The 27,042-nt window shown below is 40.0% G+C and overlaps 1 protein-coding gene across 4 annotated transcripts in view; it reads left to right on the forward strand.

Annotated features, from left to right (window-relative positions):
* TEX2 (testis expressed 2) overlaps positions 1–26,353 on the forward strand; it is a 53,538-nt gene extending 27,185 nt beyond the window's left edge. For 3 of the 4 annotated variants that reach the window (XM_037405757.1, XM_037405775.1, XM_037405766.1), the window contains 10 exons: positions 5,282–5,482; positions 7,139–7,475; positions 8,697–8,944; positions 11,373–11,519; positions 12,916–13,015; positions 17,691–17,823; positions 22,260–22,382; positions 24,166–24,375; positions 24,610–24,730; positions 25,590–25,769. In XM_037405757.1, the coding sequence (XP_037261654.1) occupies positions 5,282–5,482; positions 7,139–7,475; positions 8,697–8,944; positions 11,373–11,519; positions 12,916–13,015; positions 17,691–17,823; positions 22,260–22,382; positions 24,166–24,375; positions 24,610–24,730; positions 25,590–25,712 (1,743 nt within the window). In that variant the 3' untranslated portion in view covers positions 25,713–25,769. Of the gene's footprint in view, positions 1–5,281; positions 5,483–7,138; positions 7,476–8,696; positions 8,945–11,372; positions 11,520–12,915; positions 13,016–17,690; positions 17,824–22,259; positions 22,383–24,165; positions 24,376–24,609; positions 24,731–25,589 lie in introns of all 4 variants that reach the window. The other variant, XM_037405748.1, reaches the window with a different exon arrangement.
* Positions 26,354–27,042: the final 689 nt, after the last annotated feature.

Genomic DNA, 27,042 nt, shown 5'->3' on the forward strand with positions numbered 1-27,042 from the left:
GAAAGAATAAAACACTTGTGCTGGTTAGTGTGTGCTTCTGTAGATTTCTGTGCTTACTTTACTCAGATGTCTTTGGTATTGGAAGGAGAACATCCCCCTAACCAGAAAACGCACACAAAACCGCAGCATCTTCAGTGTATGTTTTCTTATCTTCTTATTCCCTTAGTTTTCAGTTCTCTGGCTTCCTCTTTTTTTTTTTTTTTTTTTCCCTTCCTCTGCCCACTGTTGTTTTTTTCTTCTGTAATGCATTAGTCTCTTCTAACATATTGGCCTTCTCAGGTGTGCATTCCCTTGGGTTGTGCTGGCTGATACAAAAAGTTCCAAGTAACAGCTAAGATAGAAATGATAAATTTACCCTTTCTATGAGAAAGAACTTCGATGGGAGGGCTGTTTGATTTGAGGGATTGACAGTGCCTGCTGCAGAAGCAAAGCTCTCTGAGCCCCAGCTGTACAGAAAGAGGTGGCTTTTCACAGCATGCTGTTCCTGAGTATCACACAAGGGATTTCATGTTTGGTGGTGGCCTCTGGTAGACACAGGTGTCTTCCTGTTAAGGTGATGGTCACTTCTGCCTACTTTAGACCTTTTTTATCTTTAAGATTCCCCGTCAATAAAAGCTTGGGAAACTGCATTACATTTTTCCTCATTTATCAAGGAAAATACTATTGAAGTATATAAAGTATTATAAAGTAGTGATAATGATACAACTAGTGGGGTCTGAGGGATCAACAGTCTTTCAAGAATTTTGGTGCTGGAGCATTTGATTATATCATTTAATGATAAAATGGGTATTACTGATCTCTCAATATCACTAAGAAGCTCTGGGGGCAGTTTTAATCCAGATTTTGGCTTGTGTCGTAAATTTGACTTGCTGATTCTTTTATTTATGTATTTGAAAATATCATAGCAGTGATATTTTATATTTATATATATATATATATATATATAACATTTTTATTTTCACTTGCAGGCTTGATCTCTGCCCCCAGCTTTCTGGGTCTTTTGTAAGGGTCTTTTGCAAGGGTCTTTTGCAGTTGCCCCCAACCTCCCTCTCTGGTTCACATTCTGAGATCTTTAACTGAGTAATATTAAAAATTGGTGCTCTGCCGTTCTTACCAACATGTGTTGTTCTGCTGAGCTGCCGTTTGAATGAAAAATTTGTAGCCCAGAGTCATGAAAGAGGACAGGTGAGCCAGGGCTGGCCTTTTGAAGCTGTTCTATGCACACGCCTGTGTTGCCCAGCCCCACGCTCGTGGCGGGCAGTGCCGTTGGTGGCACCGCGGTGGCCGAGGTGCTGAGCTCCTCTGAAGCCAGCTCGGGCGCTGCTGCTGAGCACGGACGTACGGGTTTGTGAATAGTAGCTGTGACTTTGCTACAGAAGCTGTGCCACCCAAGGTTCCCACCAGGCACTTTTCCAGGTTAGTTACCAGCCTGATGGTGAAGCGATTTCTCCTGATCTCAGCCATGAACCCGGAGCCACTGGTGACCTTTATAAACGGAGATCACAGGATCAGTGTAAATGGGAAACAGCTGCGGAGCAGCATATGACTATGGTCATTGTCCTCCCTGAATTACTAAATTTCTTATTTTAACAACTTCACTAGTACAAAAAAGACCCATCATACAGTCACTCCTCTCCTGCACAAAGAAACGCATTGTTGTTTCAGGAGTTTGGGAAAATATATTGGTTGCTAGCACATTATGGTAACATAACTTCTCTGTTTAGATGCATTGCAAAATGGTTTCTGTAGGCTGGGAATCTTTTGTTCCAATTTCTTTTTGCAAAGAGAGGGGTGGAGGTATTTCTGCTAAAATTGTTCTTAAAATACAGGAATGAGTTTTGGAGCTTCTTGGATAACCTTCTCAATGTTGTTTTTTTTTTTTAAGCTAAATGAAACAATTTACAAAACTGAAAATTGCTGAAGTGAAAAGGTAATGGTATAATTTTCCCCTTTAACATTGTTAGATATATGAGGGGGAAAAAAATTCCTGCAGCTGGCACACATCTTCAGATTCATTAATAGACTAGAAGAAGCATCATTTGGTGAAGTACTAACATTTGACTCTCAGCCATGCAGTGTTTCCCTGTGTTAGAAAAAGAACCTGGAAGTTGAGTGCAAAAAAGCAGCAGTGCATCCTTAGAAATTGGGAAACTAAAAGTTTAGGGACAAGGAGGTTTGCAGTAATGTGGTATCTCTGTCATCCTGTTGGCTAGGTACTGTCTGACAATAAAACCCAAATGTTTGAATTTAAACTTCTTTATGTTTTGGGGTTTTGGGCTGTGCCTCAAATACATGAAGCAGCAATCTCTTCCTTGTAAACAAATCTCTACGTAGGCTGCTGTTCTAGATGATAAATGTACTTCTGTTCAGTTGGTTCTAGATTTTGAATGTTCAATACTGTAGACAGCCAGAAATTGTTGTTAAAAGTTTTGGACAAATGATTCTTCAGCTGCTATAACCCGATGGCTGTGGTATGAGAAGCAGGGTTTGTGCGGGCAGGCGCCGGGCAGGGTTTGAGAGCTGTGTGTTCGGCAGATTACGCAGCTAATCCATTTGTTTGAAGTGGAAAGCCTGGGCGCATGGTAGGGATCAGAAAAGCAGGTGGGACTTTCCAGGGCTCCTGAATGCTTAAGCAGAATGGGAATATACAAACTGAGGAAGCACAGAGATTCTCTTCTGTTTATTTTTGTCCTTTAAATCCAGTGTGTCTTGCTGCTGCTGGGAAGAAGGTGGGAATCTTCAAAAGGACCTTGTCTCTGTTGTTTCATTATGTAGGGCAAGGAAATCTGGCAGAAAGGCTGATACCGGCACTGTTAGAGAAGAGACAGGGTAGGAAAGGTGCTGCTCTAGCGGGTGATGTTGTCATGGATGAATTCAGACCCCTGTGCTACCAGAGATTCACTGGACTTGGTTAAGTCACTTAATATGTGGCTGGCTCCTTTTTATCGCAGATGGCTAGCTCAGTGTGTGCTGGAGGGATAAAATTAAATGTGACTCTAAGGGTGTTGGGTAACGGTCTTATAGCTGCTGGGAAGGTACAGCAACGTTTGTGTGTCTGACGTGTGTCCCAAGGTGTTCCAGTCATCTCCACTCTTCATCTTTAAAGCTATGTTCATGGATTTTTTTACTTCTTACTATGGTACATGGCTGTCAAGGGAGTGATGTATAAATCGCTTCTTGTTATCACTGCGTGTCCTCTGCTCAGCTCAAGTGCTGGTGCCAGAAACTCCAGCCAGTTCAGTCTCAAGCAGGACATTAAAGAAACTTCCAAGTGTGCTCTGACCTTCCTTCTTGGGTATCTTGTATACCCGGAGGTTTCAACCCTCCTACCGAAAATAACACCATAGCTTATTACGGTTACAAGAAGAGCTTGTGTGGCTAAGCTTCATACAAAGATCTACTTGCCGAGTGTCCCTTTCCCTTTGTGGCAGCTCGTGTGATCCTCGGCCGAACCACCTTGCAGAAGGTGGCACTAAACTTTGGAGGCAGCACATTTTCATCTGTACGCTTGCCCGGCTGCAGGCTCCAGACTTCGGAGTCTGAGCTAGAAATAGTTTGGAGATCTGACCCAGGGAGCAGGTGGGAGTCTCTCCAGAGATCTGAGGGCCATATGGATATTCCAGTTCTGCAGAGTGAATGGTTCACGGTGCTTTTAGGCAACTCACGTGATGTCCTTGTGCTTCAGTAAGTCCAGCTGGAGTTCCTGGCTGAAAATTAATTGCTGTCTGCTCAAAGATGTCTTGGCTTGATAATTTCTAGGAAGGAAATGGGATGTGCTCAAACATACATGAACCCTGCTGTGCAGAGCCTTGACTGTTTATAGAAGACTCTTCCTCATGCATTGTATTTCCTATATGGTAGTTGTATATAACCCTGTGTAAGCAAAAGAACCCAAACACAAAGCTCCTTCAAAGAGCATGTGTCGGTGGAGGTATTTCTGTTAATAAAAGAGGTAGTGTGCTTTGGAGCCGAGCAAAGATGATTGTTGTAATCTTTCCTGGATGTAAAAGAAATGCTAATTTATCTAGGTTTTTCAGGGTTTATAGTGAAAACAGAGCTTAGATGTTGGGGCAAGCAAAGCATAGATATCACTGTTACTATGGCACCTAAGAAAGTTTATGCTGTTTATTCTGAGAAACTGTATGGCAGTGGAGTAAATGAGCATTAAAATTTACATTTCTCTTTCTGAGTGGAAAATTCTTTAATAAGTTAAAATGTTGCAGTAATTTCTGGGATGTTTTGCATAAAGTAGTTAATTTTTTTTTTGTTTTGAAGAATACTAGGGGTGCTTATTCAGCTCTCCCCACTTCCCAGCAGTGGATGCTCTCCCCCCTGCTATGCTCTTCCCCCCCCCCCCCCCCCCCCCCCCCCGGTATTTGTAAAGATGCCATTATTTTACTTTATGCTCTAGGGTACAGCTGTTTAAAGTCTTATCTCCTTCGCTTTCTGTTGACATTAATGAATACTGAGTATGCTGAATTAAGGTTTTAATGTGCAGGTAGAAGTAATTATCAAAGTATGTTGTATGGCAGGTTAAGAGGAAGATGACTTGCCCTCCATGAATGAGTCATCTGGCGTGTCTTTTGCCCCATTTTATCATCTTGCATTTTCTGTAATCAGTTGTTAGAGTAGTAGTATCACGTACAGGCGTGTTACAGCAGGGCTGGTTTGTTTGTTCTGTTTCTTTCACTGTACAGAAATGAATGAAATTTAATCCACACGTATGACTCCTGTGTGGTGACTGGGCAGTTACACAACATGTTAAATAATCTTAAATGGTTATGATGCATTAAAACAAACTCCATTGTGGTCTTCCACTCAGTCCTTAATTGTTGGTGATTAAAATGTCAGTGCTGTCTGTAAGCAGACAGACTGTTTGCTCTGCCTTGGCTGTTGGTGATTAAAATGTCGGTGCTTGCTGTAAGCAGACGGGCTGCTCTGCCAGCGTGCCCTTACCAGCTGCCTGGTGGCTTTTCCCAGCAAGCCTGTGTCCGCAAAGCACACAGTGTTTCCTGGGGATGAGGTGAGAGAGCGCCGTGTTACCTACACAAAATGATTTAGTCAGAAAAACAAAAAAAACATTGTGCGCTTGGAATATAGTCCTCATATCACGCTCTGTCAGTTTGGTGCTACCTCATTTATGGCGTTTACTGCTTCATTGTATTTGTGCAGTAGGTAAAATTCAGCAAAAGCTTGGAAAATTATTTAAAATTTTTATGTACACGCTGTACATGGCTTTCCCACAGCTGAAAAGCCTGTTAACAAGTGTTTTCTTCTCTAGGGATGGATGAATGAAATTTATAATTATGATCCAGAAACGTACCATGCTACTTTGACTCACTCTGTCTATGTGCGACTTGAAGGAAGCACCTTACGACTGTCAAAACCTAATAAAAATATTTCCAGAAGGGCTGTGTACAATGAGCCAAAGCCTGAAGTCACGTATGTCAGCCAGAAAATTTATGAACTTACAGAGAGCAAGGTGAGTGTGCCTTACTTATATCTGATTTTAACAAAAAAAAACTTGGAAGCTTTTTTAAAATTTTGAAGTCTTTTTCAGTCTTCTAGTTTCAAGTTCTGTCATTATGTAAACAAAACTGTTGTGACTAACTTGCAGAAGATTGTGCTGGGGAGGAAAATGGAGCGGGCTTTAGAAAAATTACATATTTACACAGTAAGGGGAAAGCATGATTTCCCTCTGTTGGTTCAGAGCAGGAGTGAACACGTGGGAGTTCGGAGGATTGTTCCCCACACATTAGATTACTGTGTGACTCTTCTGAAGCTTACACCAAAATACATGATCTTTGGTGGTTGTCTCTGTCCCAAGGCAGTTCAGGCAACTTCGGCGTTTCACTCAAAGAGGGAACATGCATTTTATAGAAACGGAACAGAGGAGAGCAAGAGCTGGCTGGGACAGACACAACTTGCTGTTGGTACCCACCGCTTAGGGAAGGAGATAAGGATTTTTGCAGTTGGAAGAGTGCATCAAGAGTAATGCTGGGATGTTTTTTCTATGTGTTATTTGCCTCCCCCAAATCTGTGAAGAGTCGCCATGTGAAGTTGATTCCATTGGCATTGCATTAAGTAATACATCAATACCTCATTATTAAACGAATGGATTTTTTAAACGTGCTGCATCAATAAAGGGTCTTGGCAGTACAGACGTAGACGGGAGCTGTGCTTCAGCTGAAGGTGGAAGTTAGAGGGAGAGAGGGACCAAGGCAGCCGTGAGGAAAACCTCCCTTTGCTTCCCCGAGCCGCTATGGGAAAGCAGCTGGCTGTCAGCTCCGCTTTCCAGTAAAGGAAGGCGATGGAAAAGATTAAGCAAAAGCTTAGATTACTGCCTATTCCAGATTTGTTTTCCCATAACCAAGACAAGCGAAGCTATCACATGCTACCAGAGCACTTGACTGACATTGGTTCCCCATGGTATCTTGGAAAAATTTCTAGTACTTCCCCACCAGCCCAGCCACATTGGTTACAAAACTGTCGAAGTTACAAAAGTCTGGAGTACCCTGACTGTAATGAACAGATGACGGCTATTCTTCAAGGTATTTACCCACAGTCCTTGGAGAACATGGGCAAGTTCAGCCCTTAGATAAGAATTTTTAATGCTTACCACTCTTCTCATCACTTGCATTGTCTGGGTTCTCTCTGAAGCTACTGAATTCGGAATATAATTGTCTGCCAGTCACTCTTACGGCTTGATTCGTACTTGGTGTGACTGTTGCCAACTTCAAACACTCTGTTTCCTGAGATGGGCCTGGAAAGTTGAGTTTAAAACTCAGTTTAGATTCTCATTATCTACCCCATGGTCACAGAAGTAAGGTCCTTGGTTTTTCTGGTTTTTCTGCGTATCTATTGAGAATAAGATCTTCTAAATGAAAACTGAGTTTCTAATCCGCATGATTGTAGAAGTCTAAGCTACTTAAATGGTCTTTGTTTCAATTCCAAGGCGATGGCTCAGCAAAGACTTAGCGATAGCAGTGGATTGGACATCAACCAGCTGTAAGTTAAGAGTCAGTTAAATCCAGCAGATCCAGTATCTCCTGCATTCCTATGTTCTTTATATGAGTATAGAAACATAGAAGATACAACTGAAAAATAAATTAATTTAATCCTTTTGTTTGTTCATCAGATTTCCCTGGTTCCTAAGAGTCTGGCACGAAAACGGATTTGGAATAAGAAGTACCCTATTTGCATCGAACTCGCTAGGCAGGATGACTTTATGGCTAAGGCCCAGACTGATAAAGAGAATGTGGAGGAAAAGTTACCTGCTGAAAAAGTGGACTTGAACAATGAAGAATCCAAGAAACCTCCGGATGGAGCAAAGTACGCTAGCCAAAAGGATCAAGTGCTTTATCTCTTTGGAAGGACGGGTAGGGAGAAGGAGGAATGGTTCAGAAGGTTCCTTCTCGCATCCAAGCTGAAGTCTGAAGCAAAGAAGTCATCCAGTTTATGTGGAAGCAAGCCAGGTATTCAAAAATTATGTTCTAGTAAAAGTGTCTATTAAAAGAAACAAACCAAAGTTATGTTTTCACAGTGGTAGTTATAGCAACTGTGCAGCCATCGTGGCCTTTACAGACAAATAATCCTAAAGATACTTCTCGGCTCCTTATCTTGGCCTTTCGTTCCCACTTTCCCACCCTGCCTTTTCCTCTCTCGGCTATATACTTGGCTGTATGCCCTCAACTATTCTTACTATTTTTAGACTGTTTTATGTGAATACACTATTTTTTTCAGTGTCTGTAACAACTTCTGTAGTTTTTGTAAGGATGAATTGTTACAGTCTTCCCCGCACCCCCACCCCCCCCCAAGTTGGAACTGATGTCACATTCGTGGTATTAGACTTAGTCCTCGTTACCTGTTCTTTCTTCTCCATCCTTCCTTCCTTCCACTCCAGTCTCCTGTAAACAATAAAGAGCTTTCTCATGGGTTAATGTCACAAGAAAAAACCATGTTACTGTTTAAATAAAAAGTCCTGTGCTAATACATATATCTGAACTAACAAACATGTTAGTCTGCAGTATTCAAGTAGTGTAGTCTACAGTATTCAAGTAGTATATAAAATGTTTGAAATATTAATTTAAAACCATGCTGTGATATAATTTAGAATCTGAATGACTCATGCTTTTCTGTCTTTATCTATTCTCTGGGAAGCTCTTTAAAAATTGGTTAACATCATTATTTCTGGCACATAACTTCTTGAAATGCAAATGCAAAATTAATGGCTAATTAAAATTCTAATAGTTAGATGTTTTTGACAGTCCTTTTAATTGTAACAGGTTATAATTAAATATATTTTAAAAAGTTTAGTTATAGGTACATTTTAATCATCTGACTTTTATTTTAGGCGTTCCCCAGCAGGGCTATTGGGGGTTCTGCCATATGTTATACATATGTGAGTGTCCATATTTAAATATGCTGTTGATCAGCTGAGTTTTCCAGTCCCACATCCTGCTGAGTGCTGAATCATACCAAATATTGACTGATTTGGGTTTAGGACCACCTAAGCACACAATAGTGGAATTTACTTTTACCCTTGAAAATGAGAAAGCGCTACTCTGAATGGTCTTTTTTCAGAATAAATTATATCTGCAAGCTGATTTTGTTCCTTTAAGTGTTTGATCATACTCTCTGCTATTTGACACTCGGGTTCCTTTTCTGTTAAATGATTATTATTCCTTTTAATTTAGGGATTTTGCCAACACACGGTAGGACCGATAGTCAATCTGGAGTTCTCACACACAGCCGAAGCAGCAGCAAGGGAAGTGCAGAAGAAATTGCATCCCAGCCAAAGCACAAGGATCTGGTTGGCAATGTGCGGCAGAAAATGCTTCTGGACTACAATATTTATATGGCAAAATGTGTTCCACACGAGAAGAAAAGCCCTTCAGGTAGTCCGGTACTCAGTGCAGATAGCAGCCCTACAGCTGTGAAAAAGGTAATACTTCTCCCCTGAAAGATGTGTCGGAGGTGGTGATGTATTTTATCTTGTTAACTGCTACTTTAAGGATCAGTTATGTAGAAAAAAAAATTAATTTCTTTAACTACAGGTTGGACCTAAACTTTTTATAAAGTCAGTGTGAGTTTTCATGCTTGCCAGTTCCCTGTTGACCACAGTTTCTTCTTAATGTAATATACAAGTTTTCCATTTATTTTAGTTTGATTTCTTATCTCCCAAGAACACCTGTGTTTTTTCTAGACTTTGCGTGTCTTGTACCAAAAAGATTGTACAGCTGAAGGAAATACGGCTGTAAATTTTTTTCATTAGGAATGCACAGGTGTGTTCTAAAAAACATTGGTCCCAAAAGAGCTTGTATCTTATGCTTAAGATTAAAACAAAACAAACAAAAGATCAAACAAAATTCCACAAATGTCATTTGCCAGTAGTAGTAAAAAGCTAAGTTTTTCTGTGTATATTCTGAAGTAGATTGAACTAAAAGTCTATTTTTGAGGTCTTGGCTTGTTAAAAACATTTAAGTGGAATTTTTAGTACTTGGTAGTAAAATTGATCTTCATTTTCTGCTGCTTGTGTGGAGCTGAAGACCCTCTGCAGTTCCTCAGTGCATCTGAGCACCTGATTGGGACAGAATTGTCATGTAACACAAGTATGAGTTGGATGCTGTCTGTAGCAGTTTTTCAGTGCAGATACTACGCTATAAAATCTGTTTTCAGCCCCACGTCTGGCTTGGCTCATGCACTCTGGATCACGTGAAGCTGTGCTCTTTGTGCTGGACCTGAGAACTGTGTTTCTGTTGCATGCTTCAGGAAGCCCTTAACCTCTTCGGTTCTTCTCAAGAGTGATTCCTGGCCCTGTTGCCATGAATAGAGTTAGGAATTTGCCTTCAGGATGTATCTGATGGTCCCCTGGCTGCGGCTTTGGTGACAGTGGGACAGTGTTTACTCCAGTGTATCTGCTGCTTGGGTTCGTTGGGGAGCAGAAGTGGAAGCGGCTCTTGGATGGACTGCAGTTGGATTTGCTGTAGCCTGTAGACAGCCCTGCTCAAAAAGGCACAAGAAATGGATGGATGGGTTGTCTGGTTTCTGGTTTTAGACGTTTTCTAAAGCAATACTAAATGGCTCATTTGTAAGTATTGTGTAGTATGTAAACAGCATAATAGTAAACAATGTCTATAGCCCTGATAGTATTAAAGTATGGCACTCTTAATACATGGATCCTTAGTGTTAAGTACAATCAAATTCATTTAAAAGATGTAATTCATGTCATGCATCTTTGTTGCCAGGCTTTCATACGATGCCCCGAAAGGAGAGGTCATCCTTGGTATACCCTAGGAATAAACACATCTTGTGTTCCTCCAGGAAAAAGTCTATTTCAGCCCCCAGCAACCCCTGAAGCAGCAGTGAGTTTGCTGCTGAACGTGGCACGTGTCTGAAATCATTCTATAAATAGCTCAGCGGGGCTGGCAGGGAACCTGCGTCACAGCAGCAGCTCCTAACGCAGCAGTGCTGCCTGCGTGAGGCTGCAGCCACTGGGAGCAGGCGCTGCCAAGAAACCGTGTTCAGAAACATAGCGTCTACCTGACTGCTTCTAGAAAGCACTGCTTTGCCAGTGGCTTCAGGGTTTCTGCTTGTAAGAACGAAAGGTGGTGAATTCTCCTGTCATTGCAGGCAGTTGAGAGATGTTAAATACGTCTTTCCTTCATGGAAACCTCCTGATTTTAATGAAATACATGGTGGCATGTATGCACTCAAAATTATGTCAGCTGCCTTTGCTTCTGTGTCTGTAGTCAGTGTTGCAACATCCGAACAGGTAATACCTCCAAGTATTTTGGAATTGTGCTCAAGTAAACTGAGACTTAATCTCTTGGACCGTAAGCAAAACCTTCAGCGCAGCAGAGGGAACAACATATATCCTGCGTCCTATATACACACATTGGAAGGAAGACGGTGTTTCCCTGTACTTTGTTTATCATCTGTTTGTGATGTTTCTGAACTGGATTTAAGGATGTAAGATTGGATCTTGCTTTGCTGTTTTTTTGATAAAGCAAAGGAAGAGTAGAGTAGCTGTTCTGGATCCTGTTGGGAAGAGCGTGTCTGCTACAGACACATTTAAATTCTGCCCACTCTGGGCTGATCTGCTTTTTCTGCCAGAGGTTAAATTACACACAGCTTTCTCATTTCATTGCCAGAGGTCAATCTATATCTGTGTAGTCCTGTTCACTCTGTCGCATGTCAGGATGATGACAAGCAAGCTCATGTCAGGCCAGCTGATGTGGCTGTAAAGCTGCACTCTGTGCTGGACATTGGCGTTACTGGCTAACCCGGGCTGTAACACGAACTTCCCAGTATAAATGAGGCCTTTTCTGACCTGGATTTGTAGAGCTGAATAACCTGCTCTGTGTTTTCAGTTACCGGATGCCCATGCGGAAGCTGAAGAAGAACAGGAGGCCTGGGTGAATGCTTTGCTTGGAAGAATATTTTGGGATTTTTTAGGAGAAAAGTATTGGTCTGATCTAGTGTCAAAGAAGATCCAAATGAAACTTAGCAAAATAAAGGTAACTGCTCTGGAGACTTGCACTACACATTCCTTACGGAGGAAAACAAGCACATAGTCTTTGAGTTTTAAAATAGTGGAAGAAGCACTGATTTCACACTTCTATGTAAAAGATAAGTAGATAGATACGATACAGAGTTCCAGTTCAGCTCTGCTCTCTGTTTCACAGTAGGATCTCAACATGTTTTTGAAGCAGTGTTTGCTGCTTCAGTTTCAAATGAACTCCAGCTACCACTGTTTGTGAATTTTTTATGTAAGAAGCAGAAGTATTATTTTATTTACTTTAGGGATAAGTAGAACTGTTTATAAATTATGAAATCTGCTTTGGGAAATAGTAGATTGCCTTTCAGATGGAGGAGATCAGGGAACCACAGTTCTGATGTGTTCCTGCTAAGACATACGTTACTTGCAGGAGAGGTCATTGGGTGTCTGTGGGGTGGTAGGATGTAATTGTGCATCAGCTGCATAAGCTCAAAGCGTGAAGGGAGGAGTGGTGCTTTTGAATGACTTTTGGGTCTTCCCTTTGCATTCGGTAACTCTTCCGAGCAGCAGCAGTTAATCACAGGCCTGTTCAGCCCCTGATGTTCGGGGAGGAGTTTCCCTGTTCCTAAAAGCAAAGGAAGATGTAGTCTTGCTGACAAAAGCTCTGAAACTTAGCTGGCAGTACCAGCTGTGAAATAGTGTTGCTTGTGTTTTGGGAAATAAGTGGTAACCTAATTCCACCCTGGCTGTTTCCACAATTATGACAGCAGGGTACCCAAACATCTCATTGGAAACAGCTTAAGCAAAAGACTGGGAATGGGGGATAGATGTGTTTTTGGTAGGTTAAAGCACTGTCTGTTCACAGGAGAAAGAATTTCTATCAATTAGGAATAATTACAGTAAATGGATACCAAAATAATTGTGATTCTGTGCCTCTCTTACACTAAAATTATGATACAGTTTTAAAAGCTAATGTGTTATAAAAAAATTTGCCAAGGATAAAAATAGCTGAGACATTGATGTAACTGCAACTATAAAATACGTGACTGATTTTAAAATCCAAACAAGTGTTTGATTTTTATTCACAGTAAAATAAGATTTACACTTCATTCTTGAGCTTCTTACATGTGTTGACTAAAAAGCATGTTGGAAGTTTAAGGTCAGCATCTGAACTTCAGCATAGTTTTAAAAACATTCCAAGTTCAGATGCTGAATTTCTCCCTAAAATATTATTTTGAAACTGATAACTGCAAAATCCTAGAATTGGAAGAAATTTATGTAATCATATTTGTGGTCTTTCACTGGTGGCTTTTCAGCTTGATCCATTCCTTAAGTTTAATGACCTTTCTTGTCTCAGGAAACAATGCTGTTTAGTTCCATAGCGTGGATTTGATTTTTACATTCTGTTCTTCTAGCTGCCGTACTTCATGAATGAGCTAACGCTAACTGAGCTCGACATGGGGATCGCAGTGCCGAAGATCCTTCAAGCCTTCAAACCTTCTGTTGATCACAGAGGTAAAACACATACTTCGTCTTCTGCTTTTGCCGGGTTCATGCCTTCACGCCTGTGGAGAACAGAATTCTGATCTGTTTATCTTGTGGGTGTTTTAATCGGAGGAAGGTACGCTTAATAAGAGCTTATTTTGAGGAGATGCTTAGTGGTCTCTATCTCCAATAGTAGTAGCATCAGGCTTGGTATAAACATAAATCTGTAGATAATGGAAATACAATCATGTCTTTCTATTGGAGATAATTACTGAACTAAATTAAAATTTGCATGCAATGGAGATCTGTATCTGATACAGTCATGGACGACAGAGAGCGATGCATATCTCAGGACATCTCAAGATCTGATTCTGTTACCATAGCAGAAAACAGATTTGGCATTTGGCCCTCTTCAAGAGAAGTGGCCTTGTTCTGAAAACAGCGATTCAGAAAATACAATTGTAATAACTTAGAAGACAAGAATACAGTGTTGCTTTGAAAAGAAGCTTCAAAGTACAACACTGTTTTATTTCCTTAATATTAAATATGGATTTTGCTAAGCTGAACGACTTTCACACTGCTGCTTTACGAATTGGAACTGGTTTTTTTCTTTTTTTTTCTGGCTTGTGTGTGGTCACAGGGGTATATTTGAGGATACTCTTGTCACCTAAGTAGCTTCGCAGAAAGACAAGCTTGGGTTAGTGTTTTTTTTAGCTTCAGAAGTATTTGTTCTGCATGCTGAGGAGAGGTAGATGCCATCTTTCTTCTAAGACATGTAATCAGAGCAGTCCTGAATTTTAAATTGTTTCTGAGTTATTAAGGGTTTCTTGACTTGTCTCCTCTCACTCTATTGACTCCTTTACTTACCATATTGTTACACTGGGCTGGAGAAGTGAAAGAGGTTATTTAACTCAAGGTGGAAAAGTTTGTAATTGATCTAAAGGGAAATAAATCCTTGGAGGACCTGTTGTGGTGCAGCTATGGATTGCATGGCAAACAACTTATTTTTATAGTTGTATATATATATATAGCAATATATTATTGCTCTTTCAACTCTTAGGTGAAGATATCAAAGTCATTTCTAGACGGTGCTGAAACCAATAAACTGGTAGCGAGGTGGCAGGAATTTAATGAATTTGCAATACTTGTTCAGTGTTAAGGCCAGCAATGAGCCGAACTTCAGCAAGTCTCAGTAGCGCGTTTAGAACAGTAACAGTGAACATGGACAGAGCAGAGTTTGAACAGATAACTAGCTGAAAATCTGCACAGGATCAATCTTCACTAGCTCTCCTGTACGCAGTGTTTCTAAGTGAGGAAAGGCTATCACGTTTCTTTATGTAGTACCTTCTCAGAGTGTGAGGGTATTGGACACACAGCAGGTACGTAGCACCACGTCCTTTCTTGCAGTACTGACCCTGGGGGTTTGAGGGGGGGTTTCTCTTCACTGGGGTGGTTCATCTCTTCAACATCTTAGTTCTGCTTGCTGTTCTTAAAGGTCAAGCAACCCAGGATGGAGAATTTGTGGTAGAGTTCAGCTGTGCACAGTTTCTGGCACAAGCCAGTTTCTGCTTAGAAGCAATTGGGGCTTCATCTCTGCTCCTGTTATGTAGTTTGAACCTGGTCTGTGTAAGGTTTATTTAATGTAGGTTTGATGTAAGACTCACTTGTCTGCCACTTATTACAGGACTCTTCTGTAACAGTTATCATCAGACCTTTGCAAGAATACCAGGTGCATGAAATTTAGGAGGACATAAATAAACTTTATTACTAATATTAAAAATGTTGTTCCACTCAAATCACTGACTAAAAGCATGAGAAGGTTAGTAAGCTGTAGCCTTTCTCTCGTAAAAGAGTGAATAAAATGAACTCTGGGGAATCATTACAATTCTCTTGGACATACATAACGTGTTAACTAATGCTGCCTGTGGTATCCAAACGCTATTGTTTGCCCTTATCTCACTTGAGACTTGCTGCTCTTTGGGGAAAAGCCTTATCGGTAAAACACTGGGTACTTTGCTGCCAGCTTCTTGAAAGTATGTTTTCCACTGAGCTTGATAAAAAAAGCATATTTGAAAAGAGCAAATTGTTTTGTTGTCATGAGGAACAAAAACTGTCTTTTAAGAGAAATCAAAATTGAGTAGATGGAATAAGCTCATGTGCCATCAGTATTCAGGGAACTAAAAAGTATTGCTGCTGCTTGTCATGTGCTTCCTGGGTGGGACAGCAGGTTCTCCACAGTGCTTACGACATCCTCCGGTGTTTCCAGTAGCAAAGTGGCTTCACCACTGGCAGAAATTTTATTTTGAATTATTGAAAACAAAGTGAAAACTCTAAAAATTATTACACGTATGATGCTTGCCAGGTGGTTTCATGGTTTGATTTTAGACGAACTTGCACTTTGAGGTTCCTGTCGGAGTGTTTCCCTTTGCCTAGATTTACACTTTTTAAATAATGTTCTCTGTTCTCATAACTTTAGTTGTAACCAAAGACTGTCATTCTAAGTCATGAGATGGTATTTAGAAGACTGCTGCACACTTGGCTTCAATTAATGACTGACAACTGCAGGGAGAACAATTAACTCCTTCAGTTTCTTGTTCGGTTAAACTGATAAGCAAACATTTGGGGTAGAATTTGTAATCCGTGCCTCATATTGTCGAATGACATGTGAACTCTTAGTATCTGAGTTTTTAAGAGCTTGCAGTGAATTATTACTGAAATAACTTGTTTTGCTGTTATACCTAAAAGACCATAAATAAGGGAATGATAATTGGAAATGCATGTTTTCATAAGGATAAATGTATTTGTTAGTAAGTTGACCTATGAATAAACAACACATGGGGCGGGGAGTGGGGAATCCTAAAATTTCAGGTCATTATCCAGAGCAAACACTTATAAGAAATCTATTTTTTTAAGTGTTTGAGACAGTCAGTCATTTGAGGTAGCTTTTTGTGAGGCTTTAAAATGCAGTTACTAATTGTGACAGGCTATGTTTTGTCCATGCTTTTTTACCAGTGCTCGATTACAAGAAAATATTTTTTGATTATGTGGCTCCTCTAAGTAACTAAATTTGTTAGCAGACAATGTTAGGAAAAAAATATCTTGTTTCTGTTAATACAGTCCTATTTGGGTGACAGCATATGCTGTACTATTTACTGTACTTCTGTTGAGGCCAGGGAACCAGATAGCTCTGAATCGAGTGTACCATCTGCCCAATTCTTCAACCCCCCCCCACCCCCCCAGCCTTTTTTTTTGTTTTTTTTTTTTTACTCGCTGGAAAATGTGTATGAACGTTTTGTGGCCAGAAGGGATTTTCCCTCTCAGTACTGGCATCCTTTGCTTAATTTGATCTTCTGTTAAAACAACATTGATGTTTCAAGCATGCTGACTCACTGGTTATTGCAAATGTCTGTTTAGCTGTGTTCTTGTTTCCGATGATCTTACTGCTGCTTGGTTACTCTAAAGAGGAAAAAACTATATAAGCTTGTGTTTGAGTTCTTGTGTTTTATTTAGAACAGCAGTGGAAAAGCTGTATGCTAGAAAAGAGTAATTTGGGTTAGTAAAGTAGCAGCTGGCCTTCGGTGCTGTTTCCACCATGTAATCTCGTGGTGTACCAGTGACCTGGTCTTTGGGAGCTGTATTTCTGTTAATATAAATGGGTGGGATGGGGACAGTGCCGTTCTGATACATTTTTGCAGAAAAGAAAACAGTCATTCCTTAACTAAAAAAGCGTGTCTTTTCTAGATCAATCAAACCCAAAGAGTAGTTACGATTAATTGCTTCTGACTGAGTAAATAAAAGTAGAATGCATTAGTGGTTGATGTGCCAGTTACTGGTAGGGCATCATGTGTGCAGCTGCAGTGTCTGGAATAGGAAGACGCGTAATCTGTTTAGCAGCATCTGATTTCTGATCTCTGGATCACAAATACCCTACAGGTTTCTTTAATCGGTGGGACCGCAGGGTGTCATTTAAGAGGCAGGACCTAATCTTGCAGTTATTCCCAAGACAAATCTTTTGGTGATTGCGATAAGCAAATAGTCTGTCCAGAGAATAGGATTTAATTTAATACTACGCATCTAGAATTGTTCTAAGTAACGACCCTGACCTGTGAGTCTTAAGGAGAATGCCTATAGCTGAGTTACTGAGCGAACCTTTTCATACTTCTTCCATACACCGTTGTCGAAAGCAAAAGAGACCGCAGGCTTTGATGCGAGACAGGCAATATTGCTTTGGGATTTCAAGTTTTGCTTCGTTTGGACGGCGTAAGTAACATAGAGGAGTGTCCTCTTACCGTTTGGCTTGGAGCAGTACTGTAAATAGTTTTGAAGTGAATCCCTGATTGTGTTCCATTTTCTTTATCTTGATTCAGGTCTCTTAAGTAGTTTAGGTCTGTGTAAATATTTTTCTTTTTGTTTTTTTTTTTTTGATTGTTACCTGTACTTACCGATGTGTTTTTCAGCATGGCTTTGATTTATATCTGCACATTCAACTTTGTTCCACAAGCTTAATGTGAACAGAAAACTGGCTTTGATAAGCTGTTGATTATTTGTGAATTAATGACATAAATCAGTTGACAAAAAAGAGTTTTTCTCTTTGGAAAAAAGTGTGATGTATAGACTTTTTTAAAATGAGTTTTGGTTTGACATTAAAATAAAGTGATTGTGACTGTTCTTAAAGTGACATCTTTGTTGTTGTTCTTAATTTTAGGACTTTGGATTGATTTGGAAATGTCCTACAATGGATCTTTTCTAATGACCCTAGAGACCAAAATGAACTTGACCAAACTTGGTAAAGAGCCGCTTGGTGAAGCTCTTAAAGTTGGAGAGATTGGCAAAGAAGGGTAAGGTATTACCATGGTGGAACGAAGCGAGAGCTTTCATAGTGAAAAAGTGGGATTTTCCTTGTGCGCGTGCAGCTTTGGCTCTGCAATCGATTGGAAGGAGTTGAGGGGGTTGGACACATGTGAGTGTAGAACTTGGCCTTTCTGTGCCACTTTAGTGGGTGATTCCACCATTGATAATTGTCGTAATATAAGGTTTTTGTAGTACAATCATTTTTTTAAATATGTATTTTATTAGGATTTTAAGATGTTGTGTGACTAAAATTTAGTTTTGTCTTATGCTTGACTTAGTCTTAGCCAGTAGGACTGGAATACCAGAGATACACACCTGCAGGTACGGCGGTAGACACATGTAACATGCTACTACAGCGTGGCACAGCTACAGTTGTAAACAACTGTAAACTGTAAACAGCTGTGGAAGGTAATAAGCTGTAATTGTTATGCAAAGACTTTTTAAATAGTTTTTTGGCATCGTGGGAAAAGTCACACCCCTGCTTTAGTCTCCAGTCCCACTTCTGTTTACCAGCTATGTCTAAGTAAAATGCTTTGTAGAGGAACTAATTAGAAAACACACATATTGTAACTTAGCTAACTTCTATTTGTGCTTTCCCTCTTATTTTTATAATGTTTGAATTTCATCAGTCTGTCCATTTGTATTAACCTGGTGACACCTGTCAAATATCCATCCCGTCAGCTGTGGAGTGTTGAGTCTGTTTGTGCTCTTTTTTCTTTATACTTAAGAAACCTGCAGTCCCTGAACAGTAGGTGGTCTCTGATGTAGTGTACAACCACTGCCAACAAATCAAGAAAATATTCTCTAATTCTGGCCATTTTTTAGATATGAATAAAATGTTGCGGTCTTTGAGAGTTAAGAGATGCTTTGTATACTGGTGTCGTAGCTCTGACCACTTATTTTGAGGTATGGTGAAGTAATACTTACAGCAACAGTATTTTATAGTGCAGTCATGACAAGAAAATAAATGTGAAAGAACTAATGGCTGAATGATCTCATACACTGGTAGGAATGCAGAGGTTTTAAAATCAACCTGCTCGAAAACAAATATCACTGCTTGAAATGTTTCTGAATTTGTGTCGGTATAATTAGTGGGTGTGATTTTTGAAAATTCCATTTCATCTTTTCCATCCAAAAAATGGGGCACAGAGAATGAAATGTCTATATAAGTTGAATTCTTGCTTTTCTTCCCCATCCCTTCAGGATTTTATTTGTGTCTTTTTTTAGATCTGTCCAGTGAAAGAACAACCTCAGAAATAATTAGTGAACCCATTGATTTCATATTTAAAAATCAGCTTGATGCTAGCTGAGCAATAGGCCCCCAGCAACACAAATGTAAATGTCTGTAGCTAAGCAACCAATTACTTGAAGGTATATCCATGAACCGTATTGCTCCCTGCACATGGCTGGGATGTTGCGGATGCTCGGGGCAGGTACCATGCCAGCTTTACATAAAGAGCAGTCTAATGCATTCCGGTTTTGCATGTGGTTTTTTGGTTGCTTGGTGGTTGTGGGTTTTTTTTCCCTTAAATAAAATGAATATTATAAACAAACAAACAAAGACTCTGAGGAGTATAGAGCAGTTTGATCCTTATCTATGCTTTCCATTGTGTTAGTTAATTTTACTGACTTTTTTAATTATCAGCTGACAATTGCTATGACAAATCAAACTATTCTGCACGTGCTTGCATCCACAGTCGCGATGTCTGTAATTGATGCATGTTGGTTGCTTACGCTCATTTCTGTCCCTCAAGAGCCTGGAACAAACCGCCTCTTGAGATGCAGTAACCACGAACTCGTGTGAGAAAGGCATCTTCTCATCCAGAAAGGGGGGGGAACAGCACTGGGTTTTAACTGGACTTGGATACTGTCATTGTAAAGAGAGACAAATGGTTCAGTGTTGCAGTCGATCCCATCGTTGCTGTTGTGTTACTGTTTGAAATAAAAGTGAAGTGAGCTGGTGTAGTTTGATAATGCTGTCTGGCATGCAGTCTCAGGAAAATGCAGCTCTCAAAAAGGTTGTAAAACCATTTAATTGCCTATTTTATAAAATTAATACAGTAGGAGGTTCTACTGTACTGGAGATTAGGCAAGTGCAGGCAGGCTAACCCAAAGTTACTGCAGTTTCTTACCCCATCTTTTTTTTTTTTTTGCAATGTTGTACCATGTAAAAACAAACTGACAAATGGCAATTCATAAAATATTGTGCAATCTGCTCAGGAACAATACTGTAGCTGCAAATTGTTTTTCTGCCAATGTTTGTGTCGTATAAATGGTCCATTGTGTGCGGAGATCCCCTGAAATCTCACTCAGGCTTATTTATTGTTTGCTTTGTTTAATGCGAGGAAATCTTGAGGTTTTAGCCAGTCAGTGCGTGCTCGTGGAGGCACTTCAGAGAGCCCTGTTACCTGACAAATGAAACACCTCCTTGCAAGAAGGTGCCACCTTTGAGAGCCTTGAAAATGCACTGGGCATGCTTTGAATGGGGTGGTGTCACATGCACAGGAAAGGGAACTGAGGGTACCCCCAGGTAGATAATGCACAGTTTGAATCTGACCTAAAAACATGAATTTCTCTATGAGAAGCTGCTCCAGCATTGCTGTTCGGGTCAGTGACGTGACCCATCCACACACCTCCCGAAGTCCTCGGGGAGGTGGTTCATTTTGGTGTGGTGCTCCACTCTTCTGCAGGTACAAAATGCATCTGCGGGTGAGAAGAGATTTACCGTTTGGATCCCATAGCCTGGGCAGCAAATCCTTTGGTGTAGAGAGGTGATGGGGTTGCTGCTTCAGTCCTTAAACAGGCAGTTAGGAAGGAGTGTTGTGCATTGTGAGATGTACTTGAACTGTCCTTTTACATTAGGACTTTGTGCAGCAGCTAACGGTTTGTTCCACGTAAGGAATAGTGCAGTAGTCTCAGTCCGTGCGCTGTGTGAAGTTAAATGCTACAAATAAATTTCCAAGAACACATGTGCGCGCGCGCACACACACACAATAAAAAAAAAAAAAAAAAAAAAAAGAAAATGCAGCTATAAACTGTATTCTGAACAGGCTGTAGAATATTACAGTCCTGGGTATAGTCCCTAGGGCTAAACCCGTGTCCTTTTCAAGCTTGTCATGTGTAACTCTTTCAAGCTCTTGCATTCGGTAGAGATCTGTTAATACTGAAGTTTTTTCACTGCATCCTTCCCTAATTTTAATCTGTTTGAAAGATTTGAAACCTTTTCTGTGATTGTGTACATAAATTCTTCCATAGTCAAAGTCTAGGAATTAGTTGCTACTGTGTGATATTTTGTACCCTAAGAGCAGCACTTGTTTGATTTTATTACTTTATTTTTTTTCCCCTTTTCCCTGTGACATTCTTTGCTTTATTCCATCTTGGACCATCCTCAGAAAAAAACCCACAAAATCTTAAATCCTGTAAACAGCATTCATTGTGTCAGAGGAGTTTAAAAATTCACAACCCCACAGGTCTATTTCCCCACAAATACAGCAGTATTTCCAGCAAAGCTACTGAAGGGAGATTATAGCCTAAATTTTTATGGGACAAAAGTATCTCTGCAACACATCTGAGAGATACTGCTTCCCAGGGTTATATTAGACTACTTCTGTTTGTAAAATTACCTTTTTTTCTGCATGTAATTGATAAGTGATGACACACACTGTAGCTACAGTAAGGTGAACTGCTAGTTTGAGACAATTTTGCTCTGGCAGTGCGAGCGTTGTGCATTTCCTTTTGGAAGCAGATGACAAAGATCGATCCCCTTGTGCTTTGCATGTGTTACCATTGCTGGAGATACGTCTATGTTGTAGAAATTGTGTGTGTTGAGTAGACAAAATGGAATTTATTGATTTGGGTTAAAAGTGCCGTGAAGATAAGGTGTATATATATGCTAGTACCTCATTTAACATCTCAGAGGGATTCAGGGATTCAATTCGTAGACGATGTCATTTTAAGTTGGAGTCCTGTGTTTGCTTTTAGTACAAGACAGAATCACATGTTCTCACCTTTCAATGTAAAAGCATGTCTTTGTCAGAGTTTTAAAAACAAACAAAAAAACCCTGTCCAGCCTACATACTGCTCAACTTCCATGGAAAGCCACAAGCAGCAACAAAGATGCTTTCAAATGTATTTTGAATGATCTCCACGTTTTATTTGAATATGTAGAATAGCCATTCCCCTGCCATCCTTTTTATGCAGGATTACATTCCAACAAAGAAAACAAATGTTCTGTTTTGAAGCTCGTTCTGACAGACTGGTTTCAGAGTGATTTTGGTTTTGCTGTTTTAGATAAGTTTATAAAAAAAGAGGAGGGGACATTTCAAAGTCCCCAGTAGAAATACATGTAATGTCAGCCAAAGCTGTATGTGATGAATAGCTACTTAAGAATGTTACATTTGACCTGGAAATCGCATTGTTTCAGTTTCAGACCAAGGGCATATTGCCTTGCAGACAGCGATGAGGAATCCTCCAGCGCAGGGTCTTCAGAAGAGGATGATGCTCCTGAACTGGCAGGAGAGAAGCAGGTGACTCCAGGAGCAGAAGGGTGAGCTGTTTGTATTTTTCTCCCAGCCACATTCCTAGACTTAGTATAACTGATACCTTGTTCCCATCCTACAATGCTCATTGCCAGGCAGGATGTCAGAGTGCGAGTATATCCAAGCAATTAAGCATTTCTAGAGCAAAGAACAGCAATCAAACCTTGTACTACAAATTGAAAGGAAGCTGCTGTGCTGAGTGTTTCACCATGCTGGGAGCGTTGTTCGCCATACAGTGCTCCTGCACAGTGACCTGTACAGAGCTCTCTTTGACACCTAGCTTCTTCACTCTTAAATTACAGAGAGCAACAAGTCTTTGGGCCAGAGAACCTACAGGGACCTTCCCCAGTGGGTCATGCCTGGTAGCAGAGCCAAGAACAGGATTTTGTGTGTCAACTTGAAACAATCTGTTTGCATGCAGCATTATACCCGTGCTGATCCTGCTGGTCCCTGATTTCCAGTGTATTCTTTTCTTTAAGAAAACAACTGTTATGTAAGCCTGGCTGTCTTGCTCTGGGGTTTGGGTTGTTTTGTCTTTTATTCTTTTTTTTTTTTTTTTTTTTTTTTTCCCTCCTTGAAGGGCTTTGAGTGTCTGGGCTATGCAATACTGCCCTCTGATGCTGTGCAGGAGTTTCAAAGAAAATTTTCCGACATGAGTTTTGCCACATCATTCCCTGTTTTGGTTTTGCCACATCATTCCCTGTTTTGGCTGCTGCTTTGATTTTTGCTTCCTGCATCTGATTGAAATTATGCCATGCAATGAGAAAGCTGGAGTCAGCCTGGAATGTCTCAGACAATCACAATGTTTCCTATGTCTGAACGCATCTCAGTGATTTTACAGTGAATATACCAAAAGGCTCCATGACATACTCAAAATGTTCCAAGGAGTTTCCTTAGAGTTTTCAAAAGGGTTTAGGAGTAAATAGCTGTAAAGAATTGTTGGAATTATTTTATGAGATGCATTTGATATCTTCTAAAAATACAGAGATCATATCAAGAACTCTTTTATCAAGAGAACAAAGAAGGAGAACAAAGAATTTTTAAGGAATTATTAATTGGGAAAATGTAATTTCCTTAGCAAGGCGCTCTCTGCTACAAAACATTAAGAGCCACAATTAGGTATAATATGGTGTGTGGAAAATACCAAATATGCTGTTAGAGTGTGTATTTCCAACATGGGATAGGGGTGAGAAAAGACATATTCAGTCCTTAAAGCATCTGTTTTGGAAGCTAGGATGCTATCTGACACAATCGCCAGGAAAAGCAGCTTCTTTTTTGGATTATCTTCCTGCCCACTGCCAAAATTTTCTTCCCCTTCATTTTCAGTGTCTTTATACTTGTTGTAAATGCAATAATACCTTAAAATAAAAATCTCTTTGTTCAGCATACACTGTTAACTAGATTACACATGATGGCTGGGCTTTCTATGCTGATCATGTGTGCGTATGTCTTGGTGCATCAGTGTCTTGACAGTTTTGTTGGAATGGTAATAGACAAGTTGTCACTTCTCATGCCAGCTTGCTGGCATAAATGATGTAAGTGTGTTTGCAGTTTTGAAAAGTGCTGTTTCCAGTGCCATGTGGGAAGGAGTGTTCAAACTGGACAGAATATCTGCCAGACACTCACAGCTGACAGAATACGGCTACTGTGTGCAGGTCCTGGTGTAGGTGCTGCTTAGAATTTTTAGATCAGATACTCTAATGACTTTATAGGAAATTCATGGGTGTCTTAACAAACAATAGGGTTAAGAAAATTACCTTGATGTGCTCTTTTTCTGCTCTCTATCTAAAGGTATGTAGGAGGACATCGGACAAGTAAGATCATGAGAATTGTGGATAAAATCACAAAGTCAAAATACTTTCAAAAAGCAACAGAGACTGAGTTTATTAAGAAGAAAATTGAAGAGGTCTCCAATACTCCATTGCTGCTAACAGTTGAAGTACAAGAGTGCAGAGGAACACTAGTAATTAACATTCCACCTCCACCTACTGACAGAATATGGTAAGAGGAACTTAGTGCAGAACTGGGCAATGTTTCAGGTGTGTGCTACCCAAGGGATTGCAACTGAGAAAAAAAGGTAAAGTGTAGCTGAAATGGGTTCTGCAAGAGGTGCAGTACAGACTAGTTGTAAATGAGGTAGGAACTGCTATTAAGAGAAAATTGACAGTTAAGCCACGTAAGTATATGCTTTGTAGGAGTGATTATAATAAAACCTGTTCTGTGTACTCTCCTAAGGTATGGCTTTCGAAGACCTCCCTACCTGGAGTTAAAAGCTCGGCCAAAACTTGGTGAGAGAGAAGTGACTCTGGTTCACGTAACTGACTGGATAGAGAGGAAACTAGAACAGGAGTTTCAGGTGTGTTTCATTTACATTTTCATGTCACTAATGATAGTTTTTGTCTATTAGCGGGGTGTTTCTTTTAAATTTTTGCATGTCCCTTATGTCATTCAAAACTAGTTGGTATCCTCCACTGCTCCTGTTCAGTGGAAAGGATGTTAAGAATTCCGCTGAAACTGACTTCTGGGATGGTCTCAAGACCATGTGTAGACATGGATGGAAACCTGTTTTAGCACTTGTCAGAATAATTTTAGAGCCAAAAATGCCCTTTCTTTGAAATAGGTACCATTTGTAGTACTTAAATAAAAACATGATCCTAGGTGTTCTTAGATGATAGAGGGCCAAACTGCTGTCTAAAATTTAGAACAGATGAGGCAGTAAGGCATCCCGTTACTATTTCCTTTAAAACAATTTTAAAAAAAATCACGTTGACTGTAGTGCAAAACAGGAAAAAAACCCTCCAAATTTACAATTACTTATAGGACAGGGAAACTGTTTACTGGCCCAGATTCATTCTGGATCTCAACCTGTACCATCGACCAGAAACCAAAACCGCTTATTTCATTAGAAGCAGTTTGAAAAGTAGGTGGGTAAGAGCTGAGAAAGCAGCATAGTTAAGAAAAGTGGTACATTTCCTGTAGTGCTATTTCAGTTGAACAGAAAGTGCAGAGAGCTTCATTTACAACTGTAACGTTTACAACTAAATGGCTCGAGTTAATGGACAGGGTTACGGCTTCAGTACCGGCATTAACTCAAACAACGCTGAACTCAAGAACCTTTTATTTGCAAACTTGTTGCATTTTTTAACTAAACAAATCGGAAAACTAAGGTTTCAAGTGGCATATGGAAATGTAACTTAATTGCATCTTTTTCACAGAAAATCTTTGTCATGCCAAACATGGATGATGTTTATATTCCTTTAATGCACTCAGCCATGGATCCCCGCTCCTCTACATGCCCTCCTAAAGATCTGAGCACGGAGGCCCCTGATCAGCCATGACATGTGAAGACTTGCAGTTTACAGTATTATAAAAGTTATTCTCATGGTTTTATAAACTGTGCTGTAGTTCTCATCCTTAACTTGTGCCACAATGCAATTCCCCCCCGCCCCAAGGACTGCCTATAACCATACCTTTGTGCTCACTTGCCTGGTTATTGTTCCTGTGTACTTCAGCTACATGAAGTTTCATTCCATTAAGCAGTTGATTTATTTTTGTACTGGCTGCCATCAGGATTTTAACTCAGAGGCTAAGATGACCTGTTCTTTGGGGGAGGGAGGAGGAACCTAACTGTAATAGATCAAGGAGCTTGTTGACACACCTTTTGTTCAGCTTATGTTTTCATGCTAAGTTAATGTGCATTAAAGCATTGAAAGGTTGTTTGGCAGCAAAGGAACTGTGTGCCAAATGGAAAAAATCCTAAATAAGGAATGAATTTATAAAACTGGAAGAGTATTTTTCTTTCTCAGGCAGTTGGAGGTGTAGAATGAACTGTTTTATGTTCTTTCACTTCTGCAGTCAATAGCTTGTGTCAAGCAATCGAAATATGAAATGATTTCAGGATAAAAGAATGTAAATTGGATGTATAGGTAATATTGTGATTCAATGTGGTATAGACATATTACTTTTTTTTCATACAGAACCTTGTGCTTTTTTCTGGGGAAGCAAGTAGCCATAAAACACACACAACTATCAGTGAAGGTGGGATTGTCAGATTTTTTGTAAATGAGTAAAGCCATGAGACCAAACATTAGCAAGCCGCCTTATAGTGAGGTACAATCACCTTGGTTCATGATTAATTCTGAATGTTTATAAAAGACATGAGCACACACAAAATGTCAATACTGCACATTACCAGAAGTACTTAGTTACCCTACTGTGTATAGAGCCTCTTGCTACAACGAAACACCGAGTTTTTCTTCTAGGAGAGTTTGTTGCTGTCTTTTCCATTGCACTGTGTTTACACGCAAAGCATGGGACCAAATTCTCAGGTCACAGCTGTGCTGCTCCGGGCATCAGATGACTTTGATAGTGGAAACAGCCGTGACCAACAGATTTTGGTGCCCATGCACTGGTTTTTTGGACTTAGTGGAATAGGAATCCAAGCACTGCAGTTATCCAAGCCGATTGTGATTAAAGACTTTCTGCTAATTAATGGCCAAATCCAAGGGGGGAGGGGGAACTGCCTTTTACTTCTATCTGGTATAATGATTTAAGACTAAACGTATGCAGTAAATTCAATATTTGAACACTACATATCCACTATTTAACACATGTAATATTTTTCTGATACTCAGTGTTGCCAACTGTTCATGGATGTCAGAAAATGTT

Source organism: Falco rusticolus, chromosome 1 (genome assembly GCF_015220075.1).
Source record: "Falco rusticolus isolate bFalRus1 chromosome 1, bFalRus1.pri, whole genome shotgun sequence".
Lineage (NCBI taxonomy): Eukaryota > Metazoa > Chordata > Aves > Falconiformes > Falconidae > Falco > Falco rusticolus.